General features: G+C 35.9%; 1 protein-coding gene across 2 annotated transcripts in view; it reads right to left on the bottom strand.

Annotated features, from left to right (window-relative positions):
* Window positions 1-18,228, bottom strand: part of COL4A5 (collagen type IV alpha 5 chain) — a 225,760-nt gene that overhangs the window by 120,283 nt on the left and 87,249 nt on the right. For both annotated transcript variants that reach the window (XM_014854622.3, XM_070502136.1), the window contains exons 2-4: window positions 15,511-15,570; window positions 8,930-9,019; window positions 1,067-1,111 (exon numbers count right to left, since the gene is read on the bottom strand). In XM_014854622.3, coding sequence (XP_014710108.2) covers window positions 1,067-1,111; window positions 8,930-9,019; window positions 15,511-15,570 — 195 coding nt within the window. The remainder of the gene's footprint in view (window positions 1-1,066; window positions 1,112-8,929; window positions 9,020-15,510; window positions 15,571-18,228) is intronic.

Below are 18,228 nucleotides of genomic sequence, written 5' to 3'. Positions count from 1 at the left end.
TCTCATACACATAAACATGCTACATCACCACCTGTGTATTTTATACTCAAATTAAGGGGCCTCATCAATCTATGAACACAGAATTTCAGAGCTAATAGGGACCTTGGAGATTGTGTTGTTTGACTTTTTAATCTAACAAATGAAGAAACTGAGGCTCAGAAAAGTTGAATATGATTTCCTAAAAGCCAGTACTATTCTATTAAAATTTTTATTGAGATTATGATAGTTTACAATCTTGTGAAATTTCAGTTGTACATTATAGTTTGTCAGTCGTGTTGTAGATGCACCACTTCCCCCTTTGTGCCCCCCCTCACCCCCCCTTTCCCCTGGTAGCCACTAATCTGTTCTTTGTCTACATGTTTAACTTCCACATGTGAGTGGAGTCATACGGAGATTGTCTTTCTCTATCTAAAGCCAGTACTATTTTTAAACTATAGTTTCCTCTCAATTCTAAAACACACTGAAAAACATATGTCAACCTAAAAGCTTTTCAGAAAAATTACACTAAATGGGCACTTCAATTTTGAAACACATTCTAATTTCCAGAACATTAAAACTTGAAAAATCATGTATCTTAGAATTGAGGAAATGTCTTATTTTTCAAAAAGTAGTTATTCTTTAACTGAGTGGTTTAAACTAATGCTTCCCAAACTTATTCTCTTCAAGGTATATAAAGAAAATTATAATATTTGTACTTAGTACACTGGGAGGGTACACAGCCTGAGGTGACCATCCTTATGAATCTGGAGGACTAAGATGAGCACACTGGTTGGGAAGTTCTTGTTTAAACCCTTTGTATGGTGTATATTTTTAATAAATTGACAAATTGTTAGAATTTAGCACTTTCATATTTCTTAATCATAAGCCAACTTAAAATCTTCTTACATGAGACATCTGGATATATAAAGGTAACTATCAAAATACTAAAGAAAGGCTAATTGTAGATAAATACATTTTCCTTTTTTGAATTTCAGTATGAGTCTTTTCCAGCTGTCTCATAACACTTGCTCTGCTTTTTCTTTGTTTTGACCAACAAAGCATTTGACATACAGCAAATATCACTTACTCTGATCCCTTTTGGTCCTGGTGGCCCTGGAATTCCATCATCACCCTGAAAAGTATAACATATTTAGTTTTTTTTCTTCAAAAATAGCCTTCAAATAACTAATTTATATAATAAAAAAGACTTAAATTTGTGTGAACCTTTGTGAACGTTAGTAAGAAACTCACACACCCAACGGAGAAGCATTTATTATTGAAACTGAAAGCATTCAGGTAAGTTATATAACAAAAAATGAGAAAGGCCTTTATTTACTGAGAGGAAAACTGCTGACACATAAAAGAAACTTATATCTGTAAAGTTAACTATGAATCATGCAAGAAAACAAAGATGAAATAGTGGTATAGATATTTCCCAAATCATTTATGCATAAACAAAATAAGAGCTGAAAATCTGGGCGGTTTCTGTATTATATCAATCTGTTCGCCATGCTGGTAATAAATAGCATCAGCTCTGAGCCCAAATACGTGCTGTTCTTGAGTTTGCTGTTTTAAACATTTGCTTTGTTTTATAAGGCACTTTCTACTGGCAGAACTTAAGAAGGAACAAGAAAGAACCATAGACTTTCCTTTCTAGCTTCTGCTGTAGATGCGCAAAAGAGGCTGCCCACATGTATGTTCATCTATTTACCCATTTCTAGCTACAACCTCATTGCTGAGAATTTAAAGTTTTGCCTGACTAAATTTTTATTAGTTTCTATAAAAAATGGAATAAAGAAAACCTAATTCTGCTCCAAAAGGTGGGAATTTTAGTGGAACATATAGCTGGTAGGCCACTGCCTGAGGCTTTAGATAGCTTTTATTCAACTGGGACATCTTGCTTTCCATAAGTGGTTTCCAAACTACTCAACTCACAACCCTAGAGGTTCCACTGGAGGTTCCTCGATGCCTATGTCACAGCCCTTCTTTAACCAGCACAGCTCTGTTTTTATCTGTTTCATGTGGGGTTCCATGAAAAGCTTCATTTGGAGAGTTACCTGGTGGATTAGTTTCCTATGCTGCTGCTACAAATTACCACAAACTTAGTGGCTTAAAACAACATAACTGCACAGTTCTGAATGTCAGAAGTATGACAGGGGTCTCAGCGGCAGAGTTGTGTTACTGTCTGGGGGTTCTAGGGGAGGAATCTATTTCCTTTCCTTCTCCAGCTTCTAGAGCCATCAGGATTCCTTAGCTCATGGCCTTCTTCAATCTTCAAAGCCAACAACGGTTGAACGAGTCTTTCTAACATTGCATCACTCTGACACTGATTCTTCTGCCTCCCTCTTCCACATTTAAAGGACCTTTGTAATTACACTCGGCCCACCCAGATAATCCAGGATAATCTCCCTAGTTTAAGATCAGCTGATTAGCAACTTTAATTCCATCTGCAATCTTAATTTCACTTGTCTATGTAACCTAATATACTCGGAGGTTCCGTGTATTAGATCATGGACATCTTTAGGGAGTGGGTATTATTCTGCCTATGACAACTTCCTTTAAAAAAGTTTAATAATCTACTCTTTCCACAACAGATGCATCTCTGAGGAGATTTAAAGCAAATCTAATTCTATTTTAAAACAACTAAAAGACAGTTTGTTCAATGAATTGTTTTTGTGTCTCCCTACTAAAGACAGAAATAAGACAAGGATGCCTTAATATTGTACTGACTGTACTAACCAACATGGTTAAATAAGAGAGAAATTAGAGATATAAAAATTGGAAAGGATGAGACAAAACGATCACTATTTGCAAATGATATGATTGTATGCATGGAAACCCCGTTAATTATGTGAAAAACTACTATATTAACAAGATAATTCAGTAAGATAATTGTATATAAAATTAATATGAAGAAATCAATAGCTTTCTTATATGCCAACAACTTCTAGTTAGAACACATAAGGGAAGAAAATATGCAATTTACGAAAAACTTAAAATATGTACAAGATTTTTAAGGAGAAAAGTTTAAAACAATTCTGAAGTTCAAAAAGGATGGCTTGAACAAACGGAAAGGCACTTCATGTTCCTGGAGAATAGGATTCAACATAAAAAAGTCAATTTTCAATAAATTTAGTCACAAATTTGATACAATAAAAATAGAAATAATACAAGTTTATTTTTAAACTGGACAAGGTGACTCTAAAGTTCATATAGAAAAATAAACCAGTAAGAACACTGAGGAAAATTTTGAAGAAAAAAAAGAACAATGAGGGGACACTAGCCTTGTCAGATATAAAATTATAGCATAAGACATCAATAATTATAATAGGTTGGTTCTGGGGCTGGCCAAGTGCTGCAGTGGTTAAGTGCGCACGTTCCGCTTCTCAGCGGCCTGGGGTTCACCGGTTCAGATTCTGGGTGCGGACATGCCACCACTTGGCACGCCATGCTGTGGTAGGCGTCCCACATATAAAGTAGAGGAAGATGAGCATGGATGTTAGCTCAGGGCCAGTCTTCCTCAGCAAAAAGAGGAGGATCAGCAGCAGTTAGCTCAGGGCTAATCTTCCTCAAAAAAAAAATAGTTTGGTTCTGATATTTGAATAAGCAGACCATTGGAAGAGTATGGAAAGTCCAGAAACAAGTCCATATATTCATGCACATTTGGTTTATAATGAAAGTGGCACTGCAAGTTAGTGGGGAAAATTATATTGGGACACACTTGTGAGGACATCTGGAAAAAAAAAATAAAGGTGGAACTTATATCACAAACCATACACCAGGATGAATTAGAAATGGATAAAATGTTTACATGTAAAAAACAAAACTATTAAAATACTGCAAGAAAACACAGGAGAATTACTTTATAATCTTACAGTGGGTAAGGCATTTCCTACTCAAAATTCAAAATCCATAAAAGACCTTTGAAAAACACACACAGAGACATATGAATATACACACACACGTACACACTCAGCACAGACAAATGACAAATTAGGAGGAAATAATTGCAACTCGCAACACAGACAAAGGGTAATCTCGCTAATATATAAATAGCTCACTGAACTCTGAAAACACCAACAATCCAGTAGAAAAATGGGCAAGTGATGAATAGATAGTTCATACAAAAGAAAACACAACTGATTCTCAGACCTATGAAAAGATGCTTGAACTCACTCTTAATAAGAGAAATGCAAACATAAAGTACATTGAGAGAGTATTTTTCACCTATCATATTGGCAGAAATCCAAGTTTCATAATAGGGTTGGTTAAGCTATAGGGAAATTGATCTCCTTGTATATTGGTGAACCAAGGATAAATCATACAACTTCTTGGGGTGAAATTTGGCAATATCCATAAAAACATTTAAAACATGTACCCTCTGATCCAGCAATACCACTTCTAGTAACCTTACAGAGATAATCCCTTATTGGGGAAAGGAAATCTATTAAAATTGTACATCTAGCAGCACTGTTTTTAGTGGCAAAAAATTGAAAACTATCTAAATGATTATCAATAGGGACTGGGCTTGATAAATTATGGTTTCTACACACAATGGAATACAATGCAGTTATAAAAAATAATACAGAGGTTCTTTGTATACTGATATGGGATATCTACAACATATATGAAATAAAAAACAAAAGTCAAACAATGTGTTGAATATGCTACCATTTCATAAACAAAGGGAGGCAAAAATATGTCTGTATGTTTATACACATGTATGTGTATGTATATATTTTTATTTGCATGAATATTTATTAAAAATTCTTGGGCATATTCACAAGAAAATAACATAAATGAGTACCTATTATGGATATGTAGAACTCAGTGGCTAATGAACACAAGTGGAAAGGAGATCTGTTTCATTGTATACCTTCTTATGATAATTTATTTTGAATAAAGTGAATATATTATCTATCGAAAACTAAGTTTTATTTGTAAGAATAAAGAAATCCTTTAGAAAATTTTGTATATACACTCCTATATATATATATATTTGTTATATATATATATTTCTTTTTATGTATCTTTACTTTCAAACATAGGAGTATACAGATTAAAGAATAATCCTACAAAAATTCTGACTCAGTATATATGTTAATATATACACATGTACCAGAATATCCAATCACATAAAATGTACAAATTCAGCTATGTTCGGAAGCATGAGGTCATGCTGTAGGTAGAAGCAGAAAGTACTTCAATTTCAGAATCCCAAAAGTTTAGAAAGCAGCCCAACCTTATCATTTTAATGAATACTGAAATGGAATCACAGCAAAAGCTCGGACTGCTTTCTAAATTTAAACTGCATACAACCACACCTTTAAAAATTATCATACTATTGTAGAATAGCTCCAGTTAATGCTAAATTATTTCAAAGGAATTCTGGTGTAGTTAACTTCTTTTAGTCTGACACAAATCTTTATTAAAACTGCCCCCTCTCAGCCTAGTGGTTAAATTTGGCATGCTCTGCTTCGGTAGCCCAGGTTCAGTGCCGGGGTGCAGACCTACACCACTTGTCGGTGGCCATGCTTTGGCAGCGACCCACATACAAAATAGAGGAAGACTGGCACACATGTTAGCTCACGGCAAATCTTCCTCAAGCAAAAAGAGGAAGACTGGTGACAGGTGTTAGCCCAGGGCGAATATTCCTCAGCAAAAATAACCCCAAAACACGGCCACGTCTCAGCAAGCATGGTGTACAAGAACCTCCGCCTCTAATCCAAGATAAACTTGGGTGCAAGAAGTGTAACTTTTTTTTCTATGGTTCAACTTAATTTCTGTTTCAAAGCATCCATTTCACTAACATGGCTGAAATTTAATCTCAGTCAATTGGAGGTCCCAACTCATTTTCACAAAGCTGTGCCTAAGTTATGGAGAGGTTAAGTAGTTCCTAGGTGTTGAGGATGGGAGAGTCTAGTCCAAGCTGGAATTCATTGGGATGTCCCATGCCAAAAGTCTGCATGGATTGCTGCTGAGTCAGTGCTCAATTCCATCCACCAGACTCTTTCAGATCTCTCTGCTACCTCTGACCCATTCCTGGGCACATGAGAAACTTTCTGCTGTTTTTGTAACTCCTTAGACATACGAAATTATGTTGAATGCCCCATCTACTTAAATTCTATGCAGTCGTTTCAAGTCTTGCTTTTTCCTCAGTGTAAATTTCTACTCAGGAAACTTAGCACGAGTCCCTTCTGATCTTGAATCTAACAAAAGTACCGTGACATACTGCCACCTCCTCAGAGATCATGCACAAGCATACCCCACAATCTATGCTGTGGTATAGTTAAGTGTTAAAAAGTATTTATACATTTAAATTAATTTTCCTCCTTTATTGGGAGGACTATCTGATGAGTATCCACTTGTTTTTCTTAATACTCTAATGACATGATGTGCCACTATTACATGAGATAAAATTAGGAAAAACAGGTTTTTAAACCACTTTTCCTTTCCAGGCAAATGAACAGAACTGGCCCTTTCATATATCAGTTCACCAGTCAACTTAATACAGATGGTAAAGGGCAATGAGCCAAAACAGCCATTTTTTAAAAAACAAAACAGGAACTTCTCCCAATCTTAAAATTCACTTTATCTCTTTCCATTCCCTACTTAACATGCACATGAGATGCTATCCTTGCTCATGGTATAGGAGAGACTGCCCACATTGCAGTCAATGGGGACATGTCTTCCCAACTGATAGGACGACAGCATCTTCAAATCCATGAGCCTGGGTATGGGAAAGGGAGGGTGTATGGATCTATATCCCCTTCTTTCTCTCCCACAGAAGAGCCTGTGTGACTTCCACCTCTCCAAATTCATTGATAACACCTGTCACAGGTAGTTGCCAGCACTTTGAATTTGATTAACTGCTGGATATGACAACCATCATCCAACCCCACAGATAAACGTCTGAGTGCTATGCCACTGACTACAACAAATGGACATCTCTCTAAACATGGAACTTTTTAGTATCTTAGATACCTCAGCCCTATTACACTGGACCTGATGTGTTGCCACAGTTGGACCCTGACACTACAGAAAAAAAACGCCTCCTCAGATGTCAACTTGCTCTTGTCTAAGATGGGATTAACTGACGTATCTGGGAAAAGAGATATGGGGTCTGCCACTGCAGCTATTGCGACCTCAACAGTGGCGACCTTCTCCTCCCCCTCCCCTAACGTTATACAAATTTTCCAATTCTACTCAGGGACTCTGCCCACCAGGAGTGACTTCTGGCTATTTGATCCCCATGGTAATCAATGACTTTTACACTCCCAATACTGTGTGTGTCCCCCTTGGGGAATTATTTCTTTTGTAAAAGCCAGGCCTTTGACATTCTTACCAATGTACCATGTACATATGGGGCATTGAAAAGAGACTTCTGAACATTCAAAACAGCCCCTCCCATGGGTCATATCATACTAAATAGAGTAAGAGAAGAACTCCCAAACCAGACTCTGGTTACTCAGGAGAATTGTCATGTGGTATTACTGACTCTATGCTCATGAGTATGCTTGCTCCAGGCAACTTTTCCCACTATCAGGGTCATTCAATTAGAAAAGGTTGTGTGCAACCTCTCCTTGACCTCTACTAAATCATTAATGACACTACTTCAGCTTTGGAAGCACAAGAGACGTGCCTCAATTACTTGGCCCAAGTAGTGTTGGATAACAGCATAGCCCTCAACTTCCTGCTGGCCAACCAAGGAGGGGTCTTGCTATTGCCAGTATCTTGTGTTGCACCTAGATGCCTAAAACTGGCAAAGTAGAACAGTTCATCATGAGCTTAAGAAAAAAGGCTCTTGGCTGTCTAAATTAGATTGGGTGGGCTATGGGCCATCTATTCCTAGCTTGGCAATGGTTGAGGCTCATGGTTAACACTCAATCCTCCAGGCAGGCCTGACTGTCCTGCTTGGAATAATTTTGATCATGACCATGATTCTCTGTGGCCTCAGACTAATTACCCAATTTTTGTCATGGCCACTCAAAGTCCAACCCATTCAGATCCATGATGGCATAGCCTATGTTTCTCACTTGGGTCCCGAAAAATCAAGAGATGGAATTTAGGAGTCTGGTTCCTGGCTAAAAACCTATGTGTGATTTTTCAGGCTCAACCATAGGCAATTACAAAGGCCTTAATGGTAGGCCTCATACAGGAAAGCTGCCCATCCCACACGAGACTTAGTGCACAGACAATGCATGGCACTCTCTAAAGGGAGTTGTAGACAAGGATTCAGGCCCCTTGGCTTGTCATGCTCTTATGCATGTCTGCATTGAAAGACCTCTTTATCTGGAGACTTACTGGAGACCTTTTTAATGGGAGAGAGGGTAACCTTAAGGAAACTTTTTCTGCACTCTGAGTCAGTAGTTTTCCACTCCTAGCCCTTCCCCCTCTCCCTTCTCCCACCCCACCTTGGGTCTATAGAAAACAACAGGAGTTTTTTGCTCCCAGCTCCCTCAGCAGTGAAACAATTCCCTATGTCTATTCTGATCCATCTGACTCTCACTGGCACTCTTCCATGCAGAAAAATGGAACAGTGGGGAAGTTGGCCCTTTCTTTGGTTTAACGTTTTGCTTATACTGTCACAGTAAGTAACTCAAGGCTTGACTGTTACTTTCCTTTTGGCTTGTTGTCTTAACTACTCTGACACCTGGCAGTTCAGCTCTATCCAGCTCAGCTGAGCTCCTGACAGAACTTAATTTTTGTTAAGGATCCTATTAACCACACACAATTAATAGATCTTCCAAAAACATCTGAATATGGCAATAATTTTCATTTTTTTAAAAAAAACTAACAATAAAGTATAAACTCTAGGACATTGTATTGTTTTATTTAAATATTAGTTTCTGGCTATAATTCAGTAAGTTTGTATTTGATTTGACACCTACTTCCACATTTAAGATGGCTTAATTCCTCTGGTAGTCCTGGTTGGCAACTTGGCACATACCTTTTGTCCCCGAGGCCCTGGAGGCCCTTCTGGACCTGGAAATCCAGGCAAACCTGGATGGCCTTTCAAACCTGGAAATCCTCTCTCCCCCTGCAATTGAACAAGAATGAAAGGCAAAGTCATTTGCGAATTTTTAAGCACAGGTATGGCTGCGATTCAAAAAGATCAAAAGACCATCTAGAGAAAACTAACTTAATTTAATGGTACTAAATTCACAGTATCCACCCACATAGGGAAACCTGTAAGATCTGAGTGAAAAAAACACAAACCACTCTAAATTGATATCATATATGGTAATATAATCTCTTGCTTTCTTGTAAAAGTAAAAAGCATATCAGAGGTGAAGTGAGGTTTAAACACAGTGACATTAAGAGTTTAACAGGGAAGATGGCAATAAATCCAGGAAACCAGGTCTGAAGGGTTACATGAAATAAATATGGTGCAGGGATGAAGAAGGATAAAAGAAAACCATCAGAGAAGCTTTCAGACTTGTAAAGTAGAAGACTTGCAGGAATAATCAAAATGGAAACCATTAGCTGACTGAAGATAAATTAACCAGAAAAAGGCTCTAGAACATCAAAAATTCAAAAGAATGCATGTCTATTGAAGAAAACAAAAAATATATACATAAAGAAAACAACACCAGTAATTCTTCTACTCAGAATTACTATTTGAATTGTGATTTAAGTCCCAGTTCTGACTACAGCACTTATCAACACCAGCACGGGAGGGCTACCTACCTACCAGTGAGGGTCCACCACAACTTATCAGCATCTACACAGTAAGGTTGCCTGATGTGTATATCTGTACAGCCAGAAAGGTAGGGACAGCAGAGCCACCATGTGTACTAACACACCATTAGATCGACACATTAGGGGTAGTTAACTTGCATACAGCCAATCGTAGTAAGCATGTGAACCCCAACACCCCCGGGGATCCAATCACAGAAAGCAAATTCACTACTATTATGTTTAAGGATCCTGAGGGCTCACAGCTCCATTCCACATGCTCCCAACCGCAGGGCTGCAAGCAGTTCCTCTACTTCCCTAAGGCTAAATGGCTGAGTCTCTGGCCAGAGGCTCCGGATCTCATTCTGGGAACCCTCTCACCAAATTCTATCCACAGTGACAGCCTAGGCAGCACCTGAGAAAGAGAAAACATTCATATCTATAAGACAACTGACTAACGGGCCATTGGAGGCACATACCCTTAGATGTTAAAGTACAATAGACTTTTATTCATACTCCCAGTGTGTGTGTGTGTGTGTGCGCGCGCACATGTGTGTGGTAAGTACTAAGTTTAGTCTAGAAAGCTTAGATAATTCTCTATTGAATAATTCCTTGTTCCATTGAATCATCCTATAACAAATATAAGTACTTTCAAAAGGTTACTTCTGGTCAATTTCCACTTATTACTTCAAAGCCAACGAAGCAAATGCTAGCCAATTAATGGTAGGTCTAAACATTCCTGTAGTTTTGACAACAATTATTATTGACATATTACTACATTTTCTATTTTCTATAAATATATTTCTTTGTTGTTTTAGTTAGTCATAGAATTATGATAATTTGGTATTCCTCAACCTCAACCAAATTATTTTAAAGGAAATACAGCAAGAAGGGAGAAATAAAGGATTCAAAATTTTAAGAGTTGGATTGCCTCAAATCATTACATAGCCCATTCCTGGCAGAGCTAGTAGTAGAAATCTGATCACAAGTGCCAGTCAGAAAGGAAGCTAAAAGGAAAAAAAAATCTAGTTCAAGAAGATTTCCATAAGTGGAAAACACTGCTACATTTTGGGATTTCCGCTGGTATTTAAGAGTATACCTCTGCCAAAACTTGAGTATAATGCTTGAAGAGAGCCATATTTTCTCAGAAGCAAAACTGCTTTCTGGGCTACAGATAAGAGAGGAATAAGCTAGAAATTGAAAAGTAGAGGGTGCTAAAAAGCTTACGTGTGTTGGTATTAATAAAATCATACATCTATAAATTCTATACCCTGAAATCTCCTCACAGTATAGTCAAAGAATGTTGTGGTCCTATCTATCTGACTGAGAAATATTATACCAAGATAGAAGGGCAGCCACTGGACAGTAGCAAAAAGAATTATGAAAGCAATCCTCAGCCTTTGAAAGGGAGAAAGTTTCCTCCAGTAGAAACTACAGAAGACTTCCATGAGGAGGGGATGAGAGAGGGTCTGCCACCTAATTCTCAATACAGATGGTTAGGAAGGCTGACATTTGTTGTGTGCCTGTTGTGTTGGCAATCATTTAATCCTTACAACTAATCTAGATTTTACTGTAATTTGCTAACACAAACATAGAAAATGGTGTAGTGTGTCTATTCCTGAAGGTCAAACTTTAAAAAAAAAAAAACTGTTTTATGTTGCCTGCCTGTATTTGGATAAAAAATCACTCCTATTTTTCTTTGTGGAATAATCTTCTCTCTTTGCCTGTTCCTTAATTATTGGTATTACTCTGAATTCCTTTTTTGATCCTTTCTCTCTCTTTCCATGGGAAATCTCAAATATCAACACATTTTTCCTAAAAGCTAGGCTCACAGGGCCAACTCTCTTAAAACACCTCCACTTGAATATCACACAGGTGCCTAAAACTCAACAAAAATAATAATAGAAAACATGTATTGAGTGTTTTCTATGTGGCAGAGTTTATTCTAAATTCTTTCCATCTTTTATCTTATTTAATCCTCCCAATGACAATATGAGGTAAATACTATCATTATTTCCATTTTACACATGAAGAATTAGGGGGAAGAGAAGTTGTGTAAGAGCAAACAATATAAGCAACATTAAATTCATTATCTTTCTACCATCTTCCCTATTTCAGGAAATAGCACAACTTAGCTACCTCAGCCAGAAATTTGTAATAATCTTGACTCCACTCTCTCCATTACCCCTTCATCTACTCAATCATGTTATCTTCATTACTGTATTCTTAGTGCCTAACAGAAAAAATACTCAGTAAATATTCAATGAATGAACTTCCTTAATGGAATATATAAAATTCATGGCACATGCTTTTGCCCAGACTTCAGAAAAAAAAATGAGTCGGGTTAGGAGAAATTATACAAAGGTACAAAGGATGACTTTTTGTGATAAAGCTGATTTATCTACCACAAGCCAGTATTAAAAAGAAAGATAACAGACTGATTAATTATAAGTAGAGCCTAGTTTGTGAGTCAAAGGCACCCATAAAAATGCTATGATTTTACAGGAAAGGCACTTTATCATCACAATAAGAAAGTTACATGATCATGGAAAAATGAGAAAAAAATATTTTAAGAATAGGTTCTCAAGGAAGACATGAAATTAAAGGAAAAATGTCAGATTTCTGAGGATAGGAAAAATAAAAATTAGGACAAACTGCTATAATGACAATTGAGATTTAAATTATTTTGGATTATAATATTGTAAAAATGTAAAAATTATATAAAAATATGGGTAAGGCAATACCCTTAATGGACAAATGAAAACAATGATTTAATTAAGTAATGCAATTATGGGCAATTTCACCCTCTTTTTGTGTATTTTCTCTTTTGCTTTTGTAATTATATATCACAAAGAAATATTTGATGTAATATAACTGGGAGAACAAGAACATGTATCTTTGGCAACTGTCAAAATGGAGATAATCTAGGTCAGAAAATCTCAAACTTTAGCTTGTTTCAGAACCACTTGGATAGCTTGTTAAAACACAGATTATCTGGCCCTACCTCCAATTTTAGATCCAGTAGTTCTGCTATGGAGCCTAAGAATCTGCATTCCTAACAAGCTCCCAGTAAATGCTGATGCCACTGGTAGAGGGGCATGCTTTGTTGTTTTACTTTTTGGGTTTTTTTCCTTTTTAGTTTCATACATTTGTTAATGATATGCCCCTCAATGAATTGTGTGACACGGTGACAAAATGAGTTCAATAAAGTCAGTCTATGAGAGGCCAAAACAATGTGTTTTGATCAAGTATGCAAATCTTCAGAAGCCAGGCTTTGTTCCAAAGAAAATGTACAGGCTGCCAAATAAAAACCTAGGAAACCTTCAAAAGGCATAATGCTTACCAATTACTCATTGTGTCATAATATATCTTCATCAAGGCACCCCAGGAAAAAATACATAAAAAATAAATTATTAGAAAATATAAGTAAGATTTTAGGAAACTCTTCAGTATTAACTGGATGCATGAGATTCCCCTTGGTAACTGACTGCATTGACTTGTTCTGTGGTCTAAATGTTTACAATGTATTGCTAATTTATTTTTTATTTTATTTTTTAATTTTTAAATTTTTATTTATTTTTTTATTGCAGTAACATTGGTTTGTAACATCATGTAAATTTCAGGTGTACATCATTATATTTTGATTTCTGTGCAGATACATCATGTTTACCACCCAAAGATTGATTACCATCCATCACCATACACATGGGGGCACACTTTGTTTAGGTAATGTTTTACTGTGACATGAATGCTAGGATGTCATCTGGTTAATTTCTCATTGTCATTGCGAGTCTGGTGAGTTTTGTTTGATTTTAGCAGTGTGCACTTGGACACATTCCTTCAGCGGAATCTACGTTTTATTATTTCTGTGTTAAACTTACTTTTTAAAAGCAGTTTTATCGAGGTAAAATTAACATACAATATATTGCACATATTTAAGCTATGCAATTTGAAAATTTCTGTCACATATGTGACAATCAAAATATTGAACATATCCATCACTCACAAAAATTTCCTTGTCTTTTCAACAAATGGTGCTGAAACAACTGGACATTCTGTGAAAAAAAATAATTAAGCTAGACACAGACCTTCCACCTTCACAAAAAATAACTCAAAATGGATCAGAGACCTAAATGTAAAATATAGAACTCCTAGAAGATAACATAGGAGAAAACCTAGATGATTTTGTGTGGCGATGACTTTTTAGATACAACAAAGGCACAATCCATGAAAGAAATAATTGATAAGCTGGACTTCAATAAAATGAAAAACTTCTGCTCTGTGAAAGACAAATGTCTCTTGACAAATGTCAAGAGAATGAGAAGACAAGCCAAGACTGGAAGAAAATATTTGCAAAAGACACATCTGATAAAAGACTATTATCCAAAATATACAAAGAACTCAAAACTCAACAATAAGAAAACAACCTAATTTAAAAATGGGCCAAAGACTTTTTTAACAGACATCTCACCAAAGAAGATATACAGATGGCAAATAAGCATATGAAAAGATGTTCCACATTATAAGTCATCAGGGAAATGCAAATTAAAAGAACAATGGGATACTACTACAAACCCCTCAGAATGGCCAAAATCTAGGACACTGACAACACCAAATGCTGACAAGGCTATGGAGCAAAAGAAACTCTAATTCACTGCTGGTGGGAGGGCAAAAATGCTACAGCCACTTTGGAAGACAGTTTGGTGGTTTCTTACAAAACTAAACATACTCTTACCATATGATCCAGCAATAGAATTCTTTGGTATTTACTCAAAAGAGTTGAAAACTCACATCCACACAAAAATCTGCACACAGATGTTTATAGCAGCTTTATTCAGAGGTGTCAAAACTTGGAAGCAACCAAGTTATAATCAATAACATTCACTAATTCATTCAAAAACACTTATTGAGCCTCAAAGAATGGAGATTAAAGTATGATCCCCTTTATCCTAGTATAACTCTCCTTAGGCCACAACTCACCATCCCTTTTTTTTTCTGGTGAGGAAGACTGGCCCTGAGCTAACATGTGTGCCAATTTTCCACTACTTTGTATGTGGGATGCCACTACAGCAAGGCTTGATGAGCAGTGTGTAGGTCCATGCCCTGGGATCCAAACCCACAAACCCTGGGCAACCAAGGTGAAGCATGTGAACATAACCATTAGACCACTGCGCCAGCCCCCATTACCCCTTTTTAATTTTCTAATTTCAATATCAGTTACTGAATCATAGTGGCCAGGTTTATGCTATTTAATCATCACCAATACTTACTTTGTAATCATCATATCTATACAATAAGGGTGCAGCTGTGAAAAAAGTGAGATAAAAATAGAGATTCACCAATCATTAAATTACAAGGACTAGATAAAAATACATGAAATTGCCTAGCATGGTATTCAGCACAGATTAGTAGCCTGATAAGTGCTTGGTTCCTTTTTAAGTGTTTTTCTCTTCTTTGCTTATCAAGTCAGTGATTTCAGTAAGATTGATCAGAGGTTGGCAGACTATAGGTTGTAGACTAAATGCAATCAGAAGACTGTTTGTATAGTTCAAGATCTAAGAACATTTTTTCCACACATTTAAAGGGTGATTAAAAAAGAAATGAGAGAAAAATATGTGACAGAACCTTGTGTGGCCCATCAAACCTAAAATATATACTATATGGTCTTTTACAAAGCATGCTTGCTGATTCCTGAGATATAGTCTAATTCTCACAGCTATCTAAAGTAAGCAGTATAGTACAATTCATTTTATTTATTTAGATGCCAAGGTAGACACCTTGTTTTTTTTTAAATATTAAAAACACTATTTTACTTGTTTTACTTAATTTTTGAAGGCCCATATCAGTTCTTACCTTTTCTCCTTTTACACCACTACAGTCACACTTTGATCCTGGAGAACATCCATAGCACGCCTATAAGGAAGAGAAAGAGGAAGGAAAATCATTAAATATGAACCTCAAAACCAGAATGTGACTTACAGCTCAACTAGATTCAACAATCCAAACTTGTAAAACAAATACCAGAAAAATATCTGAAGGGATATATACCAAATTGCAAATAATGATTACCTCTGGGGAAGCTTTCTCCTTTTATTGTATACATTTTTGTTTGAACTTTTCACAATGAGCAAATGTAATTTTTATTATTTTAAAGTGAAAAGCATCTTTAAAAAAAAGATGTTAAAAATAAAAAAGAAATTCACACAACATCCCTGTAATATAATTTGCTACTTGTCCAAGCTCTTAGGAACTCCTTTATTTTCCTAACTCTTAATCTATATTAGCAATGACCTTAGCAACTAGACACGGATGCCTCCCACTTGAAGTTGCTTGCTTCTCTGCATAGATAAGCAATCATGGAGCATAAAATAAATACTATCTTTTACCACCTTTCTTTTCGTGGCTCCCACTCTCTTCATCACTAGTAGCTCAGTCTTAACAGCTCCAAGCTTTACCACAAATGCTGTTCCTACAGCCTACATGTTCTAAGCAGCCACTGCTAACAAGTTGATTCACTCATATCAGAAATTGAGGTCCTGAAGCCAGAAAAATATCTTCCTGTAAATAAGGAAAACAAGAAGACAGTAGATGACTTCTGCCATCCAGAACTATCCTTTAATCTGGCATGAAGCTGAACTGCTTAGAAAAACAAATAGTAATTAGTTTGACATATGTAGATGGCTCATCATTTATGTACAATAAGGTGGTATGCTTCTCATCAAGTAAGAGAAACTTTTATGTGATGTAAATACCAAATAATGTTTATCAATGCTCAGCCTTGAAAGTCTATGACTTAAAAAGAACCTTAGCCTCTCTCCCGACCCTCCATGCTTTCCTTTATTCCAATCACTACCAGAATACCTTTCCCAATCCTTATCAAAGTACTGACCTCATCCTTCTAGTCATAACTTCGAACTGACTCAGCCGCAACTAGAAGCCACCCTTATGCTGGAACTCCTTTTCCTGATTATAAGAGCAAACAAGAATGGCTTGATGTTGGGGGGAATCTCTCACTATCATTGCAAAAGGCTGTTTCAGTAAAAGATTTGCTCCTGACATTTCTAACTGAAAGTCTCTTACACAGTCATTATTTACTATACATAGGTGATTAGGTTATACACTTTGGTTTTAGTATTATATGTCAACAACATAACAGGTTAAATAAACTTATTCAGACTTATACACTCATCAAACATGAACTGAGCATTACTGACGCCAGAAAACTTGTTAGGCACTAAATATGAATAAGACACAATTCCTTCTAATAGATATAACTAATTCAACACATATTTATTGACCATCTGTTATGTGCCAGCCACTATGTTATGTTAGGTGCAGGGAGAGATACAAAGTCAGTACAGTATTGCTCTCTAATGGGACAGATAATCCCATACACAAAAATTTCATTAGTGTGTCAGGAACAGAGATTAATTTAAGATATATAATATTGTTTTGTGCAAACATGAATTCTAGATTACAAAGTGCAAACTTACAAATTTTAGAAGAAACTGAATCACAAGATAAGAACTGTCAATGGTCATATTCACTGAATTAGATTGTGCATATTATCAACACTCAATTACATGCATTAATGAAGGAGTAAAGCATAGTGATAAACAAAAATGGTTGTAAATCTGAGAATAATTAACATTTGACATTGGAATGTATGTCTGCACATTATATGTAAATATATGTTCACAGTTTTTTGGTGTTGTAAGTAAAAGATGGTGTGACTTTCCATTTTGATCTTTCATTAAGAGATCTTCCTTTTTAAAATACAAATTAAGCTCCTGGGAATAATGTAAAGCAATAGCTTAATAGGATTTCATTAACATGGAGAAGACATTACGTGATTTTTCTTTTAATTGTATTTCTGACTTCTCAGTATCCAACAATATCCTCCAACTCCTAATATAATTTATAAATAAACAATAAAGCTTTAAATACTCTTGCATGTGATTTTTGAAGTAATTTTATACAGTATTTTTCTTAAACATTAGTAATTTCATCTTTTGCACTTCTTTATTACTTAATATGTAGTTATAATGAGATCACTACTCAAAACATTTGGTAATTACGGACAAATTTCTTTGAATTCAATCTAAAAATTTAATTTATATTCTATTTATTCCACCTAGGTTACGATAATGACTCTGGTACACAGGGGTTTAAAAAAAAACGCAATTGTAATACACACACCAACCACTAGATGCCACTTTCCATACAGTTATAATGGTGATGCCCACAAGGAAATAGCCCCAATTTGACATCTGGTTACTGGAACAACTTGTTTTTTACCAACATCTATTAATATTAATTAGGTGCCTAACAAGCACAAAGCACAATATTAGGGCAATGAATTGTACAAAAACATGTTTAGATACGGGTGCTGCCTTCAAGGAACTTCCAATCTAGTTAAAAAAAACTAGGCTGAAACAAATTAAAACAAATGTAAATACAATGGAATAATGATATAGCAGACAACAGTAATAAAAAAGAGCTCTAAAATACAAGAAATACATCTTGAGTTTACCTTAGGAATTAAATCATTAGGACACTATGGCCAAGTCA

The sequence above is a fragment of the Equus asinus genome, chromosome X (assembly GCF_041296235.1).
Source record: "Equus asinus isolate D_3611 breed Donkey chromosome X, EquAss-T2T_v2, whole genome shotgun sequence".
NCBI lineage: Eukaryota > Metazoa > Chordata > Mammalia > Perissodactyla > Equidae > Equus > Equus asinus.
Note: the sequence above shows the minus strand (reverse complement) of the source record. Positions and strands in the feature narration are given on the sequence as shown.